The following is a 27,093-nucleotide window of genomic DNA, read 5'->3' as shown; positions in this document are numbered from 1 at the left end:
AGACTTACCTTGAACATTGGTCTTACATGTTCCAAGTGTGTTGCGCTTGTGAAAGGAGCTTGAACATGGCTCACTGCCTCCATCAGAGCTTTAGCTGTTTTAGCCATCTGCTCCATTTCTAAATTATAAAGAAGTCGCCTCTGCTTTTCACTTGCTACATCTGGAAGCATTTTAAAAACATTTTATTCTATACAAAATCTAAACCAAGACAAAACAAATATACAAAGAAAAACATACTTATAATGCCAGCAATATATGCACAACTTGTAACAATTATGTTGATACGTTTTTAATCAAAGAAATAAATGTTTTGTGCCTATGGACGTGCTCTGCCAACATTCAATAAATAAATAGTTTCCATCCTATAAAAAATTGTTTTATGTTTGTCTTCCTTCCTACATTCTAACTTGGTTAGTTTTTAAATAACCATGCAGTCATATATTCTACCCGCATTATAGGAATTGCTGTCCTTCGCTGATAGGCATACAAAATCTAACCATTAATACAATGCACATATACATAATTATTTACTGGAAACCCACTGGCAAATCTCTTGCATAACAAAAACAAGAGTGGATCAATTTCCAAATCTCTGTGTTATTAGCTCTCTTTTATTCCTTATCTTTGCTCAGTACTCTCTTGGCTTCAGACACCTACCATATATGAAACCAATTTCCACTTTCTTATTAACAGATCTAACACTTTTTGCTAAACCTACCATATACAATTGTAAAACCTTTGCCCATTTTACCATATAAGGTTTGACTTGTTTCTCACAAGACAAAGACACAATGGAATGTTTTAAGCTTTTAAACAAGATGTTTTCAGTTTTCAAATTGGGAAAGGGGCGATATGCTCAAGGCATAGAGGAAAACTATGGCACAATTAAGGAGGCATCACTTGATGTCACCCCAGTGAAATAATCTAAAGAAGGTGTAAGGAGCCCATGGCTCTCCAGATGTTGCTGGACTGCACATCATAAGCCCCAACAAGCATGGCCAATGGCCAGGGATGATGGAAGCATTGGTCCAAGTTCCCCACTCATTATCGTAAGTGATTTATCATCCACGATTTAGCCACACACATAGATTTTCTTAAGAATACAAATAAAACTGGAAAAGGACTGGTTTTGAAGGAGGGGGATAATTTGCTACACCCTAACAAAACTCTTGCCTACTCCCTTGAAAATATTGACTCCAATATATAATATGTTGATATTCAGAGCTGAAATGTGAACAGTTATTGGTTGCAACAAGAACTATTACAGATTTCATGAGTGTTATCAATTGCAGGAGAGGAAGAAAGGCCAACCGTTTGAAACATGCCTGTACAACTAGAAATTTAGACAAGAACAGGTTCAGTTCCAACAAAATCATGGTTGTAATAAAAAACACACAATACATATGCTGGTTTCAACAGAAAGCTACATTTATATGAAATATGAAAATGCATTTATTTTAACTTCCCTCCTATACTGCAATTTAGTGCAATTTTGCTGTTGCCATTTATTTGCACACACAGTTTTATATCTCTATATAAAGACAGAGAATGCAGAAGAGTAACGAGATGTGTACATGTACTTGCTCACTGATTATTATTATTTTGAAAGATACATTATAACAAGATAGTTTTATTAGGTTGGTTGTCAGTATCAACAAGGAAGTGAGAAGCAACAATTATTCTGTGAAGCTTGGTATGCTGTGGGGGCTTACTTTGTTTACTTGTTTTTGTTGGTATCGTCAACTCTTTTGTTTCCTTCATTGAGATCTTTTTCCCTGCTATTTCATTATATATGGCAGATAGATATTCTTCAGGGAGATCCTTGCTATCATTGATACCTCTGTTCATCTTAATGTATTGTTCTTTTGTCATTTTATTCTTTACCTAGAAATTAGGGGGGGGGGAGCAGTTTAGTATTAGCCACGAAAGCAACATCAGTAGGAATTACACCAGGATGTATGAATACATAGTCACAGAATCTACCAAGAGAGGAAACTTCAAGAAAAAATACCCAGGGAAGGATCCCATCTAGTCCACACACTCAGGTATCTCTCTCTCTCCTCCATCACCCACCAGTCTCTATAAAAAATTCCTTCCAGTAGCACCTTAAAGACCAACTAAGTTAGTTCTTGGTATGAGCTTTCGTGTGCATGCACACTTCTTCAGCTACTGTTGATTAAGAAGAAGAGGAAGAGTTTGGATTTGATATCCCGCTTTATCAGTACCCGAAGGAGTCTCAAAGTGGTTAACATTCTCCTTTCCCTTCTTCCCCCACAACAAACACTCTGTGAGGCGAGTGGGGCTGAGAGACTTCAGAGAAGTGTGACTGGCCCAAGGTCACCCAGCAGCTGCATGTGGAGGAGCGGGGAAGCGAACCCGGTTCACCAGATTACGAGTCCACCGCTCTTAACCACTGCACCACACTGGCTCTTAAACTTCATCCACTTCATACAGACATAGAAGTGGGCTATAAAAATCAGAATGATAATGGCAGCTTCCATATCTCTCCAAGGGCAGTTCTGAAGAAAAAGGCTTGGTTCATATTCAACACACTGTGCACTCGAATGGCCTGCCTACTAGCATTCACCAAGCTTTTGTCTGTGGGTGCCTTTGAATAATATATCTGTTCTATTAATAGTGCTGGTAGCATCTAAGCAAAAGTATGTTTCATTATGTTGGTTTCCTTATCTAAAGTACTGTAACACATTCATATACAGAAATGCCCCTACTGTGGCAGAAAACAGTCGACTTTATAAAATTATTTGTACCTTGCCTTTCGGCCCTCAAAAGGCTTACAACATAGTAAAGCAATACAAAAAATGGACAGAACATTTAAAAAGACGCATGCACAAACCCCACAATCTACCCAGACAAATCTAACCAGCAGGCAAGAATTTAAAACAGGCCAGAAGCCTGAAGAAATAAGTAAGTTTTTACCACCTGCCTAAAAATCATCAACATGGGAGCCATCTGGAACTCTTGGGAAGGTGTTCCAGGGTCAAGGGGTTGCAATCAAGACTTAAGATGCAGGAGGAAAATAAGATTTATTTAAATCAGAAGTAAAGTCAGCTTAAAATGGTGCTGGTTTAATAAACCTGAGTGAGTCACTTTGTAGATTCAAGTTATAATTAATAGGTTCTAAGTAATGTACCTGCGGGCTATGGAGATCTGTTGTCAACATGATAATTGAATAAGCCAAGACATAAGCAGTGTCAGCACTAGCAAAGAGGGTTTGCCTGAAACAAAAAATATATATAATCAATTTCCCCCTTTATCCAGCTATAGATTAGACAAAGGCAAGAGAAAGCCACTTACCCTTGGTTGCACTCCAAGTATCTAGCAGCAAATTTCTCCATCAATCTATCTATTTTCTGAGCTTCTCCCGGAAGACGAAAGCCTTCCAAAAACATGCGCAGAGCAGAAACAAAATCCTTTGCTGAAAAGTCATGCTGGTCCACATATGCATACATAACTTCCTTATTAAATTTATCATTGTCTCCTAGGAACTCCCCAACTTGAGTCTAAAATGAAAATAATTAATTCCAGGTCAGGTCAACATGTATACAACCAAATGGAAAGTGATCCAGCCATACTGCATTTTTCATTTTTTTAAATATTAAAAAAATAAACACCGAAAATACATTGCTCTGTTGGTTGCTGATTATTGCAATCCACACTACAGCACAGGAAAGTGTATTAGCTCCAATGAAGTGCTTGATAGGGGAAGAAAACCACCTTCCTTCCATTTAAAAAAAGGCAAGAAACTGGCTGACTGCCAATGTAAGCAAGAGAGCAACCTCACATTAGGATGGTATCCTCCAGGTCCCAGGCCACAGAGAGGTTAGGCTGGCCTCAACTAGAGCCAGGGCTTTCTCGGCTACGGCTCCAATCTGGTGGAACGCTCTGTTACAAGAGACTAGGGCCCTGCGGGACCTGACATCTTTCCGCAGGGCCTGCAAGACAGAGCTGTTCCACCAGGCCTTTGGTCAGGGCGCAACCTGACTCCCTCCTCTGGCAATCTGCACAGAATTTTGCTTAACGGTTGCCATCAATTTGATTTTAATTAATTTTTATAATGAAATGTTTTTTAGAATGTTGGATTATTTGATTGTTGTTAGCCGCCCTGAGCCCGGCTTCGGCTGGGGAGGGCGGGATATAAATAAAATTTTATTATTATTATTATTATTATTATTATTATTATTATTATTATTATTATTAATTTACTGCACTCCCCCAACCCCCAGTTCTATGAACTGTTGCCCACAGCATTTGAGACAATTAGGTTCTGGCCCATAACAGATTCTGCATCATTCAAGCTCTGAAATTTGAAGTTCTAATCAACCAAGATCATACATGCCCAGAAGATCATCTTCACATTCATCTTGACCTATAAGATGCTCTAGATTTCAGAAGCGTATTCACATTTAAATTAAAAATAAAAATGGGTACTGTATTTGTCCTTTTAAGGATGATCCTATGCGGCTGCACCAAGGAAACCTGGGATAATTTTACTTTGCTGAAGCCAGTAAAGGCAGTCTTTTCCCCACTGCCACCAGCTATTTAGAAAGGGGAGAGCAGTTATTTTAGATAACACACTACAGATGAGAAACCCTTCCATTTATTTGTGATGAAACTCTTAAGATGCTTGAAATGGGATTATTTATCCATCTATTACAAATTCATAATCAGGTCTAAGCTATGTGCAAGCTACACATATTCCAGACAGCCAGTAGGACTATTCTTAGAATGTAGTCTCTTGCTCACAGTGGGGAAAGTGGTACAAGGGCTGCTGCTGCTTCAATTTGTTTTGCCACAAGTCCTGCTGGACATGTGAGGCCCTTGGGTGTGCTTAAATGAACTCTCTGGGGTGTAGCTATAAACACTTCTTTACCATTACACAGTTATGATAGGAATAAGTTGGAGTCTAGCTCAAACTACTGCAATTGTATTTACAAAGCAAATCACATATGAAATACATTGGACATTAATAACATTTTTCTTACAGAGTCTAATCTTTCTTCTTGATGCAAGAACTGGGCAATATCTTCAGGAGTAGTACCAAGCATACCTTGCTCTTGCAGGTACTGAATTCCTCTCTTTGGTTTCTTATTAAACCTGTATGTTAAATCACATGTTCATTAATCACTGAAAAGGCACATACAAGGCAAAAACATCTGCATGCTGAGGGGGATTCACAACTTGGCCCCACCATCATCCCAAGACCCATTTAAAAATCAAAACCCAGAGAAGCTTCTTCTGCGTCTGAGCCATAATTTGAAGAGTAAGAAACCCATCCCTAAGCAACAGTAAATTAGTAGGAGAAGTTCCAATTTACCATACTGTTAACATATTTGAATGCATTTTTGTGGGGTGGGAAGCTGACAAGAGAGGGGAAAGGATATAAAAATCATAATATATTTCAACATCAGGCTGTCATATTTCCACCTCGCAGTTCCTCATAACTACTTCTTAATATACATAAGAATAAGGTCACAGTAAATTCTAAATTCCTTCTAAATGCCTATGCAATATTAATATTCTACTTCTCCTTGACTTTATATCTATTATTACTGTTGTTTCCACCTGATCTTTGTCCACATTTCTGGCTTTTGAGTTTTGTTTTTTAAACAACTGCATTCACATCCTACTCCATTTCTAGCAGTAGCTCAGGAAAGCAAGGAATGAAAAAAACTACCAAAGCTTTCAGCATAGATGTAATTGGGTAACACCTTAGTAACTGTGAGGTAAAAGGCCAAAAGAAAACCAGAGTCAAACTGGAGCTCAAATCCCAAGTGCACATCCTAGAAAATAAGTCTTACTGAATGCAGTTAAGAGTTAAATCTGATTAATTGGCCTGTAAGTCTGTAGTCCTCAAAGTTTGTAAGTACAGTTCCAGTGAAGTTTGCACTCTGAAAAATAGATGCTACAATATTCTTTCTACAAAGGAAGTAAAAGGTAGTAGATGAAAGAAAATGGTATCAGGAGACTCCCCTGCATTTTGACAATTTATATTATGGGTTAAACAAATAAACTTACAAATCTATTCCTTGTTCTATTATTTCCTTCTGTTGCTTTAGAACCTCAAACTGCTCTGGATTGTCAGTACCAGACATCTGCGTGCTATAGCTACCAATTCCTGATGAAGCTGTGGAGTCTAAGGAATTTAAGCTGCCATATCGGTTAATTGTCTCAGGGTGTTTTGTTTCAGTGCTGTCTTGTTCTATGGGTTTTTCTTGTCCTGCACAAGAATAGCAAAGGAAAATGATCTTTACAAGTTAGTTGATGTTTGTACCATTTTTAGAAGTTGCTGATTTGTTAACTATCCATCATCACATTCAAAGTCTAGTTATTAATAATATTTAGTAAGATATAAGTCACTAGTTCTATGTGACAGAGAGTCATAACATTAACATTATTTTTTTTTGGAAAATGAACCTAAACAAGAATATCAGATCTGAAAGTTGGAAGAAAATTAATTTTATCGAAGAATAATAACAAAAAGTTGAAAGATTTAAAATAATACAGCGGTACCTTGGTTCTCAAACGCCTTGGTACTCAACGTCTAAAACCTGGAAGTAAGTGTTCCGGTTTTTGAATGTTTTTGGGAAGCCAAATGTCTGGTGCGGTTGTCGGCTATTGTTTCCGGGGCGCCTGCACCAATCAAAAGCTGCGCCTTGGTTTTCAAACATTTCAGAAGTCAAACGGACTCCAGAACGGATTAAGTTTGGTGCTTTGGTTTTTGCTATTTATTTTGTGTTTTTGTTTTTGAGGCTTTTTGGTTAATTTGTTTTTGTGACTGTGTGGAACCCAGTTAAGCTACTGACTGACTGATTGTGTGACTGCAGAAATGGATAAAAGCCCCCCATCCAAACAATGACTAACATCAGTGCAGGTAAGGTTTTTTTTTTAATCATCTACAATACTGTCTTATTTGTTTTATGTACAGTACATTGATTATTGCTTTCATTTTATGGATCAATGGTCTCATTAGATAGTAAAATTCATGTTAAATTGCTGTTTAAAATTCTGGATTAATCAGTTTTGCATTACTTTCTGCGGGAAAGCACACCTTGGTTCTGGAACGCTTTGGTTTTGGAATGGACTTCCAGAACGAATTAAGTTTGAGAACCAAGGTACCACTGTACCCTGACAGATGTATTTATTATAACGAATGATACAACCCTTTACAAGATCAAAGCATTCTAGACATTGTGAATCTTTGCAGCACATTATATGATGACATAAAAACAGCTTACATATCTGTAAAGGATGTAGGAAACCGTCTGGCAAGTGGCTGTGGGAAAACTACTGCAAATGGAAGAACTTTTCCCAACTTAACAAAATGTGAGGAGAGGTAATTGTGTGCTTCTGTCATCACAGGGTATTGCATGATCTCTTGCCCAAGGTCTCAAAATATGTGCTTGGGTAAGAATGTGGTTGTTTGAAGTCTCTTGTGTAACAGTTTGTAGAACAGTGCCAACACCAGTATTTCCTCTACGGGTGTCTCTCTGCATCCAACGCTCTATTATTTGCAGACTTCACACATGCATGCAAAGCCCGATCATACCTGTAGCTGCAGTAATTTACATATCTGAGCAGGGCAAGTTGTCATACTTAGCAAACAGGAAAATCAACTTCAGTGCATTTCAGGTCAACACATCACTAAGGAATAAGAATGTCAAAACAGCTTACCTAGGGTTGTTTGAGAGTTGGGATTTACATACTGATCCTTACTCCATTCCACCATGCACTTCAATATGGAGACTAAGCATTCAAGTCCCTTCTTTCTCAGGCTTAGCTCCTGCAATAATTTGTATATAATTGCAAACAGATTTAGGTAATATTCAATGTTAATTTAATTTTTTTTTTACTACTAGAAACATACTGAGATATGCCATAGTTTTTACCTGAATGTTGGTCATTCCAAGTTCTTGGCTGCCTCTTCCTTGAGCAATCTTGGACAGGTCATTAACTAGTCTTTCAAATATGTTTGCAGCATTCAAATCACAATCATAGTTTACATAGATGTCCACTACACTCTGGGCATCTGTAACAGGAACAAAATTATACATTGAAAAGCTTTGCTAGGTAAACATATAGGCATAGCAACAAAACCCCTCAAAACTAGCAAGACATGTGACCCTAAACCTTTGAAAAGCAAATAGGTATGCCCAATGGAGTAATACCTGCGCATATCCTTGTCAGTGTTTGTATAACCATCCATTTATGATCAAAGGAGCTAGTAGAGGTTTCTAAGATATACAAAAAAATCTCTTTGAAGAAAACCTAGGAAAAATGGTATGGACAGAAAGAAGTTACATTTCTTTCCCAAACCCTGTACTTCATTCATTAACTGTTATAATCCAACATCTGGCCCATGCAAAGCTTAACATATATAGAATTCATATCTTATTTTATTTTTTTAATAATATTTTATTAAGTTTTATCAATAGAAAAGTTCAGGAAATACAAAAACAGAAAAATACAAAATTACAAAATACAGAAATACAAACATTAAACACAAAAAAGAAAAAGAAAAAACACATATAAAAGAAAACAAAACTCCCTCTTTTTTTTTATTTCTCATCTTTAGTTAACTTATTTTCCTGACTTCCTCATGCCTCCCTTTTTTGTATCCCTTTTAAAAATTGGTTCAGCAAATTCATATCCATATAGAATTCATATCTTAATCTTGCTATATAGATTTAGCACCGATGCTAATAAGAATATATTATTCCCTTCATCAGGACAATAGGTAGCCATGTATTGTACAGGAACATTTTAATTCAAGGGAAATGATTCATAGAGAGTTCTTGTAGGTCACAAAGTCTGATTTTAACAGTAATTGCATTCACTCCAATTACTATTCTATCAGCTCCGTTAAATTGCATTTGGATGTCCTGCTAGGCAAAGTTGAAAAAAGCAAAACAGAAGCAAAAAACAGACAGCCCTGGTTTAAGAAATCCAGGATCTGTGCACTGAAGGCAGCGTGCAGAGGTAGGTAGCGTGGAAATGGTGCATGGATTCAATGCTCATTCTTGGATTCATAAACCATGAAAGAGAACATCTCAACTGGTTCTTAAAGTGCCTTTTTCCATTTGGAAAAGGAACATCATTGAATACAATGCTTTTGTCATCTGACAACAGCTTTCAGGCTAGTTAATATCCAACCTAGGGCATAAGCGGCAATAGCTACATACTTAAGAATCTTCTGCCTCCAAAACATTAGTCAGTTGTGTGAAGCCTGTTGATACAGCTATATAAAAAAATGTGCTCATCACTTTCCCATGGCTGGAAGCCGAACAGCTACTTATGACTAGCCCATATTGTTGTTTTTGAACTTTTTGGGGGACCAGTTCAACCCAATGTCATGTCAAACAACCCACAACTCTTAGAGCCCTTTTTGAGAGTCACAGAACTAACTTCACAATTCTTTAGATTCTTTTGTCTAAGCAGCTAAGTATTTTGCCTCTATATGGGTTAGAATATGACATGTCAGGTTATTGTTTTTAATAAATCTCATCAGCATGGCTGAGTAGAAGTTTTGAGAAAAGTTTCTTAAGAGTGGTACCCGCTTTCCACCAAAGAGACACATCTAAATGGAAATTTCCTATATTTTATATATGCACACAGTGCGTACAGGAAATGGGAAGACCAACACACAAGGCTAGTATTAAAACAGCCTGCAACTTTATCACGAACAATTGTAACAAGTATCCATCCCTGTTGCCACATAGCAAATAGGAGATGAACAGCAGAAGGCAGAGCACAAACAAGATTAAATCATCATCACCAACTCTCATCTTCACCACTGGAAAACGATAACTTCCTGCCTTTTTCCAAAGGTGGAGGCAGAATGTAATAAACTGTACAGCGCCTGTCATTTCAATATGCAAATCACTTATATTTACATTTACACAGTTATATATTTTAATTTAGTATGTTTTCTATTAGTATTTCAGGAACCATGAAGAAACTCATTCATTTTAGGTATGAGCTTCATAAATTGGCAAGAAGTATTTGTATGATGAAAAAATAATTTGGTGCTTTATAATGACCTTTTCGAGTCAAATGATGTATTGAGTTTTACCCTATATTTCTCAGGTACTTTTGGTGCTAATTAGAGGTGAGAGCTAAGACAATGCTTTTATGCTGGTTTGACTGAAGCATCAGTTTCAATTAAAGCTGTTCAGTATTTTAATGGATGTATTATTCTATTGCTTTGTTTTATTATGTTAGCTTCTTTTTTATTGTAAGCAGCTTTAGCTACGATTTTAAAAGAAAAATGGAGTATAAATCAATCCCCATGCCCACATGTGTTCTATTTCAAATTTGCATAGAGGCCTTCACACACACACACACACACACACACACACAGACAGAGAGAGACACTATACAGGCCCTGCTTCCAGTATCTGGGCTGCAAAGATCATGCTGATAAGGGATTAACTATGTCAAGGGTCCATAAGTGAAGCCACACAAACTTTAAGTCCAACACATTAATGACAGGTGGAGATGGAGTGGGGGATGGATGATCCTGATTCCCTACTTTGCTATCTGAACATCTGCATGAGGGTACAATTCTATTCTCTCCCCTCACCCCACTGCCCCAACTAGATGTTTACTGAAGATTTATAAGAAAAACATTACACAACATGAAAAAACAACGGAAATACAAACTAAAACAGCAACATTTTGGTACAGATAATGTGTAAAACCAAGGAGAGCAGTGGCAGGTGACAATAATACAGTAGCAAATGAAATGCTCAACTAACAGTTAATTAGTTAGTAAACTCAGGCCAGCAATAAAAAATGCTTAGGGATGACACCTACAATTCTTTTCTTTGAATGCTGCAGTAAATTGTGCTCTTGATAAGTAGCAGTTTTGGTTCAATTTATATGAGTTTATTTAAAACAAGGTGATCATTAAACCTAACGAAGTCAAGTTAGCTTGAGGCTAAAACGAAATTGTTATTTTATGAACCTTATGTATTTTAACTGAACAGTATGCGATGCCTGGAGGGATACTGAATTACTTCAAGTAAGGTGCTTAAATTGCTGGATGTTAACTTACCTCAATTTGCATTTTCAGGTGAGTCTTAAAATTTGAAAGTAGAGTGAGGAAAATAGAAAGCGAAAGTTCAAACACTTCTGGAACAGATGAGACTCCGTTTTTCGACAGTGCAACACAAAGATACTGCTTAATAGCATTGATAAACATTTCATTTGTCCTGAAAACAGGTCCTGCATTTTGCAGAATAGACAGCAGCAACTGCAATGAAAGGATCTTTGACCGCAATTCATGAGACCTAGAAGGAATAATTGCAGTTATTTGAACAATTCATGGGAGATATTTCTCTTTATAAAAACGACTAAGAATGTCTCTAAGCCATTTTTAGAAAATCCTGGGCAATTATATAAAATATAAACCAACCACTTAATGTATTAGACAACTACCATTACACAATGATTTACTGAAAGTGAGTGTTTACAGTAGAGCACACTGTGTATTTCATACACCCCAGGCACAATACACCCATCAGGAACAGTAGTTTAATCACTTTCATTGCTATGAACAGCACCTTGACCTTTATGGAGCAGTTACAATGTTCTAAATGCTAGCCTGTCAATTCTCAAAAAACTCATGTCAGCTTTCCTAAATATTTCCCCTCCTCTTTGTGCACTGAGAGGGGGAGAAGGGGAGAGCTCTTTTTATTTCTAAATCATAGGCACAATATAAGGATAAATTTTGTTCCCTTTGATGGCATGGGAGATTTACATATCAGTTGTGTCCAGTACTTTTTTTGTGGGGCGGGGGGAACCCAATACTACAGTTGCACTCACCTGAAATGTAGTTTCCCATTCCTAGTTCCAGGTCAGCAGGATTGGTTGGTGGCTCCTCCCCCTGATCAAAGGCAGGAAGCAACTTTTCAGGAGCCAGGGCTCCCATCATGCAGTTCAAGGACTCACCAAGCTCAAGAAAGCAGGAGTCATAAAGAAGGGAAAACCTACCTCCTCCTAACAAAAACTACAACCAACGTGAACGGTATAAGGAAATGATAGAAAGGAAAAAAGACTCCTGCAGCCCACTACCTAAGGTGGGGCCTGCTGACCTATCGCTGGTAATGGAAAACTACATTTCAGGTGAGTGAAGCTGTACTTTTCTCCATACAGGTTAGCAGGATGGGATGTGCAATAGCTACAGCTGCAGGAGCTAGGGAGGAGCACCTGCTGCAGGACCCTCTGACCGAACACTGCCTCAGGTGAGGTGTATGTCTCCAAGCAGTATTGTCTGGTAAAATGCTAAGGCACGGCCCAGGTGGCTGTGCGGCAAATCTCCTGAAGGAGTGTGAGAGGGAAAGGTGGCCAAAGTGGCTGCAGACCTAGTGGAGTGGGCTGTGATATGATGATGAACATAGATATTTTGGGCTTTGTATGCTAGCACTATACATGCCTTGATGCATCTGTAAAGAGTGATTCTTGACACCTTATTCCCCAGGGAGTGGGGGATAGATGGAGACAAATATGTTCTTGGATTGTCTGTGTAGCTTCAGTTCTGGCTATATTGACCTTAGGGCTCTACAAACATCTAGTGAGTGCCAGGCCCTTTCCTTGGCATATACCACGGATGGGCAAAAGGTTGGTAAAACGATCTCCTGTTGAAGGTGGAAACAAGAAGAGACTTTCGGCAGAAAGTAGGGATCAGGCCTGAGAACTACTCTGTTCTCGTGGAAAATACAGAGATGTTTAGTGATAGAGAGCATGTTTAATTTGGAGACTCTGTGGGCAGAGGCAATAGCAATGAGGAAAACCAATTTGAGAGACAGGATTTGGAGAGAAACTCATCTGAGAAGTTCAAAGGGGGGCATTGTAGGGCAAAACGGACCCTGTGTAGATTCCATAAAGGGAATCTGTCAATAGTGGGGGGACAAATTAGTGGAGCACCTCTGAGGAAGCATTTTAGTAAGGAGTAAGAGGAGAGGGGAGGAGAGCGTAACTTTGAAAGAACTGAGGCGATCGCTGCTGCCTGATGTTTCAGAGTATTAACTTTCAGACCTTTTTGTAGGCCTTCTTGGAGAAATTCCAGAATGGTGGAAATGTCAAGCTAGGTGGAGTATGACAGGAGGAAAGCCTTCTAGGTGGCTTGGTAGATGCATATTACAGCAGGTCTTCTGGAATAAAGAATAATGTCTATCATTGCTGACAAGAACTTTCTTTTTGTAAAACGTTCCCATTCAAATTCCACAGTCAGCTGACTGTGTAGTAAAAATGGGGGGGGGGGGGGCAAGATGTAGAGATGCAGGATTTTGTGAAACCAAGGTCAGGGTGGCCAAAATGGTGCAACAAGAATTACTCTGATCTTTTCTTCCTTGGTCTTGCATGGGACTTGTGGCAAAACAGGTGTTGGGGGAAATGCATAGTCCCTGAAGCCAGGGCAAGATGAGCACTCCAGGCTTCTTCTTTCAGAGTGTGAAACCTGGTGAAGTAGCAAGGGAGCTGATTATTTCTTTCTGAGGTGAAGAGGTAGACTTGGCACTGGCTGAAAATATACTGGATGAGCTGGAATATTTGTAAATTCAGCTGCCACTCCACCTGATCCAACTTCTGAGCTTCCTGCTGAGCCAATCCACCTGGATGTGTCGGAGGCCTGAGATGTGCTCTGAAGTGAGAAACTGAATGTTGACTTCCGCCCAATTCATTAGCAGTTTCCTTCTGGAGATCCCAGAGTTGAGTTGAGCCTTGCTTGTTGATATTCCATTTGGCTACTGTGTTGTCTGTTCAGATAAGGAAGGGGAAGATGGCTCTCCAGGAAGTGCTGGAGAGTCAGATGAGCAGCCCTGAGTTCCAGCCAGTTGATGTTCATTGTCACTTCTGCTGGTGACCACTGACCTTGGATCTAAACATCCTGGCAATGGACTTCCCATCCTGCAAGTCCCCAGAAACTAGGATAGAAATGGGTGGAACCACACTGGGCTATTTTATTATACAGTGGTGCCCCGCAAGACGAAATTAATTCGTTCCGCAATTTTTGCCGTCTAACGAATTTTTCTTCTTGCGAAGCACGGTTTAAACGGTTTAACAAAGTCGCAAGACGTTTTCGTCTTGCGAAGCAAGCCCATAGGGGAATTCGTCTTGCGAGGCAAATCGCGAATGAAAAAACCTTTCGTCTAGCGAGTTTTTTGTCTTGCGAGGCATTCGTCTTGCGGGGCACCACTGTAATTTATTTATAGCATTTGTACCCCACTCCTCAGCCAAAAAAGCTCCCAGAGCACTTACATGGGTAAGGAATGAAAGACTCTAACTAAGCTATCTATACTATTAAAGTATTAAGGCAGGTAAAAGAAGGCAAAGAATGAAGAAACCAGGAGCTAATGGTAACTGGCTGACCTTGGTGAAGGCAGGAGCAGAAGTGCATGATGGGAGCCCTACCTCTCAAAAGGCTGCTGCTTGCCTTCAATCATCAACACATCCTGCTGACCTGGAACTGAGACTGGTAAAATAAAGGTGTACTGCACAAAACATTGCAATTTAGCATACAATCTGAAAAAAGTTGCTTGCAAGCATTCCTAACAGGCCAGAGAAAAGCTGAAAATCAAATTGGATATATACTGGAATATTTCTATACATTGCTGGTCTGAAATAAAATTTGAAAAAGACTTGTACAGTGTCCTTTTAGCTCACTTAAGTACTAACGTGCCAATATGGAAGTGTTATGTTGCATGTGATATCCTGCAGCGTAAATACTTTAAACTTCCGTTAAATTGCCAAAATCAATTTAAGGACTTCATATATACTTTAAGTTTGTACCAAATATATGCCAATACATTTTCCCATACCATGGAAGTCAGCCCATTTGGGCTGCCTATAAATTATATAAACATATAATTCGGGGTGTTGGATCGAAAGGAGAAGGACTGGCTCCTGTGGGGCTATTCCACGACAGGAAGGACATGCTAGGATTCAACCCACCTCTTTGGGTCTAATCCAAAACAATGATTTCTTAAACCACCATTTCCGTTTTATATGTTAGCACTAGTGATTAATGTATCATCTGAAAAACTGCTTGTCATCTAAATAATTGTCATCTTCTATTATTCTCAAACAAGGGTTTACCCAGTAGTATCTATTCTGAGGTACAAGGAACATAATCACAAGATTGGTAGCCCAAATGAAGATACTTTTAGTTACTCTCAATTCAAGTCCCTCATAAAACCCAATTGACTGCAGAGAGGACTTCATGTGCATGGAACAGAACTTCCAAACCCCAAAGTTTCCAAATATAATTTATCCAGAAGCTTCATTTATTTCCATTGATTCAGTTGCACCGTATTCGAGATGTGCTTTCTATGATTCAATGATAGTGATACTGTTAAATATCTTGTGTTAGATACTGCATCACATGATAAGTGAATCAGGAGGAGAAAGTGCAGCTACAGATGCATATACATCATCTAGGTATTTCATAGAAGACTCTCAACTTACTTTGGATCAGGTGGACCATCAGACAGAGGCTTCATAGAGAGTTTACACAGTGACCTGAATACTAGGAAGGCATCCTTTTGCAAGATGTGGGAAAATTTAGCACCAGGGGTAGGTCCTGAAGAATTTCCAGATTCCTAAAGAAATTAACATGTTTTTAATAAGCCATTTAGCATTAAGCAGGAGTGTATGGAGTAAAAACCAAGCTTGGGGATAGAAGCATATGATAAAATATTTGCTAGCAAATAACGCAGCAGTTATTACTGTACTTTTCAAAGTCAGCTGTCATGCTCAAAAATCACAAGCCTAACATTTTTGAAGTGAATTGGTTCAAAAAGTCAATTTACACCACATTCTTCAATGATAGTGATCAGATATATACCTTTTTGGCGCCTGGAAAATTATAGTCAGCAAATCAGAAATCTGCCTTTGTGTTATGTACTCTTAGAAACTCAAAGAGCTCAGAAGTGACTTTGAGAGTGAATTTAAACCAAAATTGATTAGCTACCAATTGATACAACTGAAATTACTATAAAAATGAAGGCTATCATATTCATGCTCTTGTAAATCCAAGAGTCAAAGGTTATTCCTGCATTTTATTTGACTGCAATATCACACATAATCTTGGCCTAGGACATAGTAATAATCTTTGCCATAAAGTATCTGTATTACAGAATTTTGCAAGCTCTCTTTACACAGCATTTACCATTTCAATGTTCTGTAAAAGGCCCCCTATTTAAATTGTAATCTGATATAATTATATTCAAAAGGTGTACTGGGTTTAAGACTAAGCAAACATGCCTATACCTGAGTGTCATTGGAAGAGACTGATAACCTGTCATCAGGTAAAGATGGTGTATAAACAACAGAAATAGGTGTCCCTGGAATTCCATTTGCCTGGATGTTTTCATTGTCACTTCCATCTTCTGAAGTCCCCATTGGTCCATCAATCATAACCTTTTCAGCAGTTCTTTGTCCTACATCTACAGGATAAAAGAACCATGTAATAAAAAACATGATATTTAAAAGGAATTGATAATATGGTGTATTAATATTATTGGCAGAATAAAATGTCAAGTCTTTAATGTACATTGTCAAATACAAGACCAGAAGATTTTCAGCCTGACAACAGATAGCCTTGGTTCCATACTACTATATAAAATCAGTGTCGGAAAGACATTACATTTTCAACATTAAAACACCTGACTGAGAAAGTATCATGTTCACCAGGACAAAGAACTATCAAGAGTTTAATGTTAGCACCTAAGAATTAAAACAAATGTTCAGCTTTGCTGACAGTAACTACAGGAAACTAGCTTAATGAGCTACCTAGAGCTAATGTGGGTTTTATAATATTAGTCTATTGAATTATGACCGTAACACATACATTATTTGTTATGAGCACTAAACAGGGCCAGAACCCCAAAATTTATAGCAATTTCTCAGGTCTGATCAAACATTTTAATAAAGTGTCACAACTAATAAACATCTCATTAAGTTTTTCTGGAGAGAAAGAAAACCTGCTGTGAAGAGCTCACACAGAAGGAGTGAAAAAATATAGAAATAAGTTGTCAAATCCTGATAACTCAAACTAGGTCAACTCATTAGCTCAAGTATCACTTGAAATTTCCCTTTAACAGAAACACAACTGCCCCAAAACATTTTTCTGCTTGCCTTACTAATATGAGCACCAGTGCAGCTAAAAACAGGTGATGCTGTAGAAACAACTGAGATATGACTAAATTAAAGTGTAATTTAACTCTTAAATTTCCACTGATTATATTTCTTTAATAAGCCAAAGTCCTATAACAGAGAGGTTTAAGGAACCAACAATGACTGGAAGATATAATTAGCCGCAAGACAAAATCTCTCAGGCTCAATTCAAACGTAATGATCTCGATGTAAGAAACCATGGTTTTATGAAACCAGATTTCATATCTTGATTTGTAAAGAGAGATTAAACCATAGTTTTCCAGTTTGTATGTAATAGGAAACTGTTATTTAAACAACCTTGCAAAGTATTCTACTACAGTGTCCTGGTTCACACATAAAGTTAAGTCAAACCATAGTTTAACATGAATGAGCAAATGTGTGGGCTCCTGGAGAGGAGATCAGGGTCATTTTATTCCTCCATGGTCATTTTGCTGCTGCACTGTGCTAAGTCATGATTTGGCTTAAAGTGTTGTCTGTACCAAGGCTTACAGTGCAGCCCTACCAAACCACAAGCTATAAATTATAGGACAAATATTGGTTACATTTCATGGTTTGTCTGGAGAAAGCAAATCCACGAGACTGGGAATGGACAATACATGATTTAGCACAGCACAAAGGCAGAACAAGCGAGGAGAAGCAAAACAGCTGCAATCTCTTATCGATTCGTCATTTGCGCTGGTTTGCTGTATTGTAACATGTGAAACCAACTAGAGTATGAGAAACAGGAGAGCATGCACAGGTACAACACTTGTTCTCATTCTGATAAATCATAGTAAGACTGATACTGTTTACATATGAACTAGACCTCAGTAATGCACAACCTTTTAAGTGAAGGTCAAGTCTACATTATCATTTTACTTAAAGCCCAACTTCTTGCCCTACACACAAAGGAATTTTACCACTACTTCCTTCTACTAAGTTCCTGCAAGTCCCTTCTCAATTCAGCAATACACTTTAAAGGTAAGTATAGTACCTCCTACTACTATGTTCACCATTTCTTGGACTATACTTTGTACAATATCCTGTGCCGTTTCTTCATATTGATTGCTTTCTCCATCATATGGCCCTGTATCATTTTTAGACAGAGCTACAAAATAAAAACAGAAAATATATTACTCAAAATATATCAGGATTCCATTTGAGTCAGTTTTATTACTTTATAAAGAAATAGCTCTTAAACAGAAGTGAGTTATTCGTTGCATTTATTTAATCTGAGCTAATAGCAATTAACTGGAAAACAAGTAGAATGTCAACTGTGACTACAGCATAGCTTTGTAAAGAATCAATAAACCTTATAACACCACCTGATAGCAATCTACATGTTACTTTAGCTAAATGAAGAAGTAGTAATTATTTCTCAAGACTTCATACCCTCTTTCACCCCACTATGACAAGAAAAAGACACCCATTATTACTTTCTGCTGCTGTTGCTTGGTCAGCTTCAGTCTGCTCATTTTCTGCACTGAAAATATCAGATCCATTTTCTGCTTCTGTGTCTTCTTGAAGGCTTTTGTCCACATCATTTGCATGATGGTCCAAGTCCCCTTCATGGTCCTGGGAGAGCTGATCAATAGTCTGCTCTGAAATATGTCTCAATTGAGGTGATTCAGGCTCATGATGGCTTAAGGGTGACTGCTGTAGATGGTGCTGCTGCCGATGTCTCTCTTTCTCCATTTGCTTGGCTTCTTGAAGCTATGAAATAAATAAATAAAGTATTAAAGAAAATCTCTTCTATCAGAACAACCATGCCTGCTCCTCTACACACCAGATAGTATGAAACGTTAATATCCATAAATTAAAAGATGCACAATTCAGGGCTTCTTTCAATTTTTCTGGTCTTCAGTTGTATTCTATACATGAAATTCGTACAAGCTAAATTGTGTGTCTTTCACTGGACTATTATTTCAAATTAAACAACGTGGACACAGCTGGCAAATCAATCCAAGTGTTGCACAGGAATACTAGAATTTAAATATGCATTTGAAATCAATATCAATTTGAAATGCAAACATACTTACTGCTTGGTTTTCCATACGTGCAAATATAACATTCAGCATTTGTGTGAGAGTAGCCTTGGCTGTGGTTTGATTTATGAGATTTTTGCTTGCAAGATAGATATTGTAACATGTTCTTACAGCTTGCAGCACTGTCCCTTCGTGAATCTCTATGTGCTGAGAAGTTACTGCTGTGAGTAGAGCCTAAAAAAATAAAAATAAAGTTAGCAATTGAAAATACTGAGGCTCTCACCTCATTTAAACATGCTTAATGTGTACCCTGCTTTTTTTAGTGTGCAGTTTTAAGATACAGTAGCAAATCCAGACTGCTGCCATACCATCATCATATATATGAAGACCAGGACACACATGCTAAGTGCATTTAAAGAAGATGGATCTTATGCCAATGGCTCCTATAACCATTTAAATAGGACCTTTGTACACAAGGAAGCACGCACATATCATTTTCTCCTTACTGCTGCAATTAAGCAATGGTGTGATTGTGCATTTAATGATCTTATTCATTAAACATTTATCTCTGTCTTTCCATTGAATAAGGACAATGTACCTAGTTAATGGAAGAACTGAGTGCCTGAAATGTTAAATTGCATGTTTCAGGCAAACTGGAAAAATCCATGCCCAGAACAAGGAAGGAAGATTCAGTTTGTAAATCATGGCACCGAACCTCCAACTCAACACTGCATAACTACTCAATGTGCATTTCAGACATAAATTGTTCAAGAATAATTCTTATTTACTAACCACTTTTAGCACTCATTTCAAAGAGGCTACTATGTGGAATGAAAGGTTCCAGTCAACAAGCCTTCTTCCTGATGACACCTGGCTCCTGAGCACAGATTAGTGCCACAGTAAATCCCAAATACCCACTATCAACTTTATAAAGGTCTTTACAGTCTATGTGTGATGTTCCTCACTCTAAACATATAAGTGCTATAAATTTTAATTACAGCAACTACATGATGAGAGGGGAGGGAAAAGGATTCATGGAATTAATTCTCTCATATTCCAGCCAAATGACTGCTCAGTTGTAGCTGTCAATTCCAATCACCTTTCTGCGGGTCCAAACCCATTAGATAGGGCCCTGAAAAAGCAATTCTATTTCTGTTAACTGTAAAATGTTTTTGTGAAATTGATAAGCAACATTGAATGAATATTCTTGTCCAATTAAGGTACTAACTGATTAAACAAACTATTACATGTTTTCAGCTTCAGCTCTTGTTCAACATGCTTGAATTGCAGGTCACTGTCTTGGGCATAGAACTCATTTCAACAGCAAACTCTAATGAGAGCTAATGATCAGTTGACATCAGATTACCTTTATAATTTGTAGCTGAACCCCCTCGTCTGTCTGAGGACCTTGAAAGCAGCCACATATTGTTTCAATAATTCTATCAATCAATTTTTTCCCAGGCGCTGTACTATCTGGAGCACTGCCAGTTAAATGTCCATAAGCTATAAGTTTCTGGGGAGTAAAGCAAAAGTACAACTGAACAAGCCAGCTTAATGCATTATTATATTTTGTACCATGCAGGTTAATTCTCATTGACAGTAACATTGCAGAGTATTAGATTTCTTAAAATCCTGGGATACACTTGAGATGAGAGGGAAAACAGATCCAAGCGGGAACTAGCAAGACAGTGGTGCACTCCATCACTAGTGCAGTTTACAGTGACTGTCTTTAACTGTGGCATTTCAACCAGGGCAAGTAATGGTTACCACTGCATATAGTTTGTCTCCAAATGACAACCAGAAACTCTAGTTTGAAGTCGGTTCATTATTTCAGTTTTATTAAAACATAGTAGAAAAACTACTGTTGGCCCAAACAAAGAAGTAGGGAAGCACACTGGTGTGTAAAGGAAGGAGGAAACACAAGACATCTATAGCACATTCCCCACGACTAAACAATAGATTAACCATGACATCTGAACCAGGCTAGTGAGCAGTCCAACTGTTTCCTAATAAAGATTCTTAGCAAGGCAATAACAATTTCTCTATGCTGAAATTTTATGAAACAACTTAAACCTCACTAGTTGTACTGTGTTAGCAATTAAAAATATAATCTAGGGAAACAACTATATTTCCTTCCTTTATAAAAGGAAACCACAGATTTAAGAAAAAAAGTTAATGGCATATAATTCAATACAGACCTGCAAACAATCCAATGACGTACTAACAATTCTTGGACACTTGGATTGGCATGCCAATTCAAAAGGTAAGAAGTACTTGTCTGCCTCAATAAAGCTTGTTTTTGATTTCACAGGTGGAAGAGTGCTTGAACCAGCCTTTGCTTCTCCATGAGGAGGACTGAATAGAAAGATCCAATTAGAATGGCAGTTGAGTTAACATGAAAACAATTTAATATGAACATAGACACATCTACAGTTGACCACCACATATTTGATGTAAGTTCAGTTTTTCTCTTTTAACAGTCAAAAATTCATCTTACCAATTAAAACTGAACCGAAATAAAGACAGAAATTAGCAACAGTCTGCTATGAAGTCAAGACAAATGTAACAATTTGCAATGAACACAGCAACAAGTTATGGATTTTAGCAGGCTTTCAAAGAAAATATGTATTAGTTGGAGTCAGCTAACAGACTGGCTGGTTGTGCATGCTGGCTTGGATGTGAAATAGATTTTGTGCATGTTTGTTTAGATATGGAACAGGTTTTGTCCTCCATATGAATAACAGGCACCTCAATATGGATAAAATAAAGGGTTACATATAAACTGATGTTTCTTAAGAGCTAGGATTTAAAAAGATGTGTACCATCATTTACTTGTGCAGGAACATGTAACGGCATCCAGTTGGTTTTTTCCAATTCATTTGATCATGATCCGAGACAATGATGTTTGCCCTCCAGTAAATTAGGACTAACCGCTTTTCAGTATTTAAGTAATGATTTCATGTCAGGTAAGGTTGGATTTTGCATACAAAATCCATCTATCTTTTATTGATGGAAGGCTTTTGCATCCCTCCTAAGAACAAACATACATATTGCAAGACTATTTCTGTACCTAACTTAGGATATCCATCCACTTAATTGTGCAATGAGACTTCCCCTCTCTCCTATAAACCCCATGATTCTCTAAATGCACTGTGGTGGTTTCCCAACCCTCTGGAGCACATGGGGGGGGGGGGAGGGAAGAAAGGAAGGAGAAGTTCACATGACGCTGGATGTAAGCTTTCATGCTTTTCTACAATTTTTGGGTGAAATTTATCAATTCCGTATTAAGGTGGCACCCCACTCCCACATTAACAACTTCAATTTATGGATTTGAAGCACTTTTTTCAATATTAGTAGGAGTGTAGTTCCTTTCTATGGTAACCAATAACCCGACTTGTGACATGGTATTTACAAATACCATGGCATCAGTGGTATTGTAAATACTGCTATAGCATGTGTCTTCACTCTGTTCCTGTACATACTGTTCTTTAACAAGCTTGGAAATATTAACACTGCTGTCATTTTACAGTAAGGAATACCTATATGGGTTGGAACGTATCCAGTTTAGTTTTCTAACTACATATTTCACTGTTATACCTGTTAGATCATCATTATATACTGCCTCTGGACCACTGCTAGGAGGCATTTTGGTTCAGTTTATACATCCTGTGTGTTTATATCAAATGTTACTTTGCGATTTAAAAATTGTTTCCTTAATTGCTATGCTTGTTAACATTTGGGTAAGGATTTCATTTTGTACCTTCATGCTTTAGAACCTTGTGACATGAGTATCTTTTTAGTTCTTTGCCGTTTCCCTTTATATGTGCTCCTTTACCATGTTTCATTTGCAGGGGATTGGGAAGACTGTTTTATAGACTTGCAATTAAAGTTTTAATCCAATCTCCATCTGAAAAGTAACAATTTTGTTTAGGGCTTGCTTGCTTTTTAAAATTTGAAAGAGCTACAATGGTCCCTTCATACTGGGTGCCTATAGGGAGGTCCTGTGTCAGAAGGACAAATGTGATGAGACCAAGTTTTCCATCTCAAAACTGTTCTGAAGCCATGAAATGTCTAACAAAGCATGAAAAACCTGTTTCTCACAAAGGATGCTAATACTCTTAATTATTCTTAACAACATGCTGACATACTTTACACGTTTTCCAAGTGTAAACTGAAGTCAGAGTGATTAGCAAGAAAGTGCTCTGAAAATTAATTTGTACGCTACAAGTAAAAGTTTTTAATTTCTTCAAGTTACAGCAAGTATGCAGTGAACGTCATACACTCTAGGCATGGTAACTTAGTGACAAAACATATACAGTGGTACCTCGGTTTAAGAACAGTCCAGTTTAAGAACGATTTGCTTTACAATCTCCGCTAAACCAGAAATAGTGTCCTGGTTTGAGAATTTTATCTCTGTCTAAGAACGGGATCCGAACGGTGGAAAGGCACCGACGGCGGGAGGCCTCATTAGGGAAAGCGCACCTCAGTTTAAGAACAGTTTCGGTTTAAGAACGGACTTCCAGAACGGATTAAGTACGTAAACCGAGGTCCCACTATAGTTCATAAAACTCCCCCCCCCCAAAGGTACAATGACAACTGACTTCATCTCTGTACAAATGATACTAAATGTATTTTCAGAGCAATTAATCATGATTAATAAAGAAAAAAGTACCTTTGTTTTCCAGTTTCTGCTTTTATTTCCTCTGGAGAAAAAAAGGAAACAAAAACCTGTTTTACAAACATTACAGCAACACTAACATAAATAAACTAACATTAAATTACATTAAACTAAAATTTATAAACATTTATAAATATCGTTCTACATTTCCAGTGCTGCTCAACTGCCAAAGAACACATTAGGATTACATTACTATATACACACATGCATATACCACAGTATGATTCAGCCCACTTCAATCACAATTTAAAATTAAATTATGAATATGTCTCAAGATAAACTGAAAAAGAATGTCTTCCTGCTTACAAGCAAGAATCAAATGTAGACTGAACCCTGAAAACCCATAAACATTCATGGACAAGATGTAAAACAATTTGTATTATGTGCTTTTGAAAGAAAAAAATCCTTAAGAAATCTTGTTCAGAAAGTGAATAAGTAGGCAAGACTTCTCTCCCAACCCTCCAGGCACAACTGTTTTCCAGTCTGAAATTATGTAATTTATACTGCACTACACAACAACATTACTGAAGATTCTGGACAAATAGCGACACACATGTGTATAAACACACCCCATACAGATCTCACAATTGCCATAAGCAGACATTATGCTGGGAAGTTTGAAGTAATTTTAATCTATTCACAACAGGCTAGCTAGAAAATATATTCACAATAGAACATTTATTCATAACAGGCATGAACATCGGTTTATTGCCAATTTCTTTGGAATTATAACTGAATTTTATGTAGACTTCCTAGATTATAATAGAAAACTCCCCCAACCGTGCCACCAAAATAGCTGTTCAAATTGCCAAATATTTCTATTTTTCTTCTAATTTTTTTATAAATATATACTTTTATAAATATATATACTTCAGGCCTGGGGAAAACTACAGCTCTTCAGACTTCTTTTCTATCTTGCCCTTGGGATTTTCCCCAGGCCACTCCTCTCACCAGACCTATTTCATACCACTGAGTGTTTTCGCCTGGCTGCTATGTGTCCTTGAACCTCGGGTAACGCCTGGTGGTTGTCTGGATGAAGGATGGATAGTGGTGAGTGTGTGCAGAAATTAGCCTGCTGTACATTGGTAAAATTCACTTTCAGTCCTTCGCTCATTTTATTTCTGGCCCTGCCCATCAATGGCAAGCAGTCCCTGGAAGGCTGCCCAGGTGAGAACGCAACCCCTCTATTTGAGAAAGCTTCCTCACTCCTGTTTTATGCCAAATAAGTTATGCTTTATCTCAGGCATGTCCAAAGTTCATTGCGGGAGCCTAATCCGGCCTGCTGGTTGGTTTAATCCTGCCCCTGTAGCAGTTTACCGTAGGTCAACAACTTTGGTTGGCTCTCTGGTCAGCCCTCACAGCCCTTCACTTAATCAAATCTGGCCCTCCTTGAAAAAAAGTTTGGACACCACTGCTTTATCTGCTCAAATGCAAAATTTGCAAATAATCCTTCCTGTGGGTTGGATCCAGACATGCCCTTTCTGTTTATGAAAAGTGCTCTGATCCAGCTAAGGTTCCCACTCAAGGAAGGGGCTGAGAATTTTTAGCTGATTTTTTTCTTCCCTCTGTAGAACCCCAGTTCACCATGCCTTCTCTTCCAGAAGGCCCAATAACCATCTAAAAAACCTTTCAGAGGGCATGGGGGTAGGAGGGTTCAGCAAATATTACCACTTTCTCCTGCAGGACATTCCACGAGCAGAATTCTGCTCGTGGGAAATCTCTGGATTAAACCTCCTAACAAATCAACCCTTTTGTTTTTAAAGAACCCTAGAGATTCAGTCCTCTTTGCACTTTATACACAGACAGCCCAAAATTCTAGTAGTAGTATGGTTTACATAAACCATTTTAAAATGCAATTCTCAAAGCACAAAGATCCTCTACTCTAAAAATATTCCAAGTTTCAGAATTTACTTTCAGAATTCCCTCCATTTCCAAAGATGGAACATCAGCTATGTCATTTTTACTGTTAATTTCATGCTCAGGAGCATTATATGATTAACTGCCAAAGGAATGCAGACGGAGAACACAATAAGACAAAGGCCCAGATTTGTTCTTCAATTAAATGTCAAATTTCTTAGATCTTTAATAAGCTTCCATCACAAAAACCAATCATACTTTATGGCCTGGTTCACCTGATGGAAATGATGACAGTGATGTAAATGAATTTGACACAGAATAAATCCTTTCAAAACTACAGTCAAACGTAGTTTAAAAAGTCAGCCGTATCAGAGCTTGTTAACTGGAACTCCTGTACAGATTGCAAGGACTCTAGCCTAGCAAGCTACTTAGGACTATGAGCACCCCAGCATTAGAACTTTCTCTGAGAATGAATGGAAGAGAATAGTAGTCTATAGCAGTGGCCCCTGCAATCGGCAGGTGCCATTTAGCCTCCGGATTAGCCACCTTGGTATAGATACTAGAAGCCTGATATTCTGCCCTTGTCTAGCCAAGAGAACAGTATTTTGTGTGCCTGTGCCATTTCAAGCCATAGCTTAACTCATAGGAGAATGGAGTATTCATCCACAGCCCACTTTTACATCCAGCAACAGTCATTTTGAAAAGAAATTATGAGCTCTTCATACATGCTGATCAATAGCTTGCCACATCTACGTTTTATCATCATTTCTGCAAGGAAGTTGAACAGATCAGTTATTTTCATCAGTTCTCAAGAAGGTCTGCCAGCTGGTGGGCAGCTGTGGGCAAGGGTGCCACAGTGTATTTCCCACTTGTGTCTCTCTTCTCTTACATTTTATTATTCACATGGGGTGGTAATATTCAGCTATGCCTTACTCAGAATAGACACACTGATATAAATAGACTTTGTGTTGCATGCTATCAAATAATTTGACAGGAAATTAAATCCAGCATACTTAAGAAATTTTAAGCATTATCCACATTGAATACACTGACCAAGGTAAAATAATCAACTAATGTCAGGAAAAATGTTTATCTGTTTATGCAAAAACAGAGGCACACAGGCTAGGCCAGACTTCATACCAGATGACAACCAGCTATGCTTTTTCTGTCTGAAGAAGTATTAAAGATCTCCCATTTGCAACTAATAATCAACTAGCAACAAGTCTTCAAATGGATTTAGGTCACACTTCAAAGTAGCACTCCATTCTTTTTGTAAGAAAGCAACTCCTCCCCCCCCCATTGTTCAAGAACCAAAAGTACAGTCCTTTGAGATCAAACTGACTATTTCTTCAGCTAGTCAAAATATTTCATTTGCCAAAACTTCCTTAACTATAATAGTCC

General features: G+C 38.0%; 1 protein-coding gene across 2 annotated transcripts in view; it reads right to left on the bottom strand.

Moving 5' to 3' along the window:
- The window catches only part of ARFGEF1 (ARF guanine nucleotide exchange factor 1), a 68,809-nt gene that overhangs the window by 20,427 nt on the left and 21,289 nt on the right, over positions 1-27,093 (bottom strand). The window contains exons 2-19 of one of the 2 annotated variants that reach the window (XM_083517522.1): positions 23,830-23,860; positions 21,356-21,512; positions 20,524-20,670; positions 19,212-19,391; positions 18,609-18,885; positions 18,167-18,280; positions 16,288-16,463; positions 15,484-15,617; positions 11,075-11,309; positions 8,184-8,286; positions 7,908-8,047; positions 7,693-7,801; positions 6,037-6,238; positions 5,004-5,115; positions 3,316-3,521; positions 3,152-3,236; positions 1,713-1,884; positions 9-160 (exon numbers count right to left, since the gene is read on the bottom strand). In XM_083517522.1, coding sequence (XP_083373648.1) covers positions 9-160; positions 1,713-1,884; positions 3,152-3,236; positions 3,316-3,521; positions 5,004-5,115; positions 6,037-6,238; positions 7,693-7,801; positions 7,908-8,047; positions 8,184-8,286; positions 11,075-11,309; positions 15,484-15,617; positions 16,288-16,463; positions 18,167-18,280; positions 18,609-18,885; positions 19,212-19,391; positions 20,524-20,670; positions 21,356-21,512; positions 23,830-23,860 — 2,732 coding nt within the window. The remainder of the gene's footprint in view (positions 1-8; positions 161-1,712; positions 1,885-3,151; positions 3,237-3,315; positions 3,522-5,003; positions 5,116-6,036; positions 6,239-7,692; positions 7,802-7,907; positions 8,048-8,183; positions 8,287-11,074; positions 11,310-15,483; positions 15,618-16,287; positions 16,464-18,166; positions 18,281-18,608; positions 18,886-19,211; positions 19,392-20,523; positions 20,671-21,355; positions 21,513-23,829; positions 23,861-27,093) is intronic. The other variant, XM_083517523.1, reaches the window with a different exon arrangement.

Source organism: Podarcis liolepis (assembly GCF_965112155.1).
Source record: "Podarcis liolepis genome assembly, chromosome: 8".
NCBI classification, from domain to species: Eukaryota; Metazoa; Chordata; class Lepidosauria; order Squamata; family Lacertidae; genus Podarcis; species Podarcis liolepis.
Note: the sequence above shows the minus strand (reverse complement) of the source record. Positions and strands in the feature narration are given on the sequence as shown.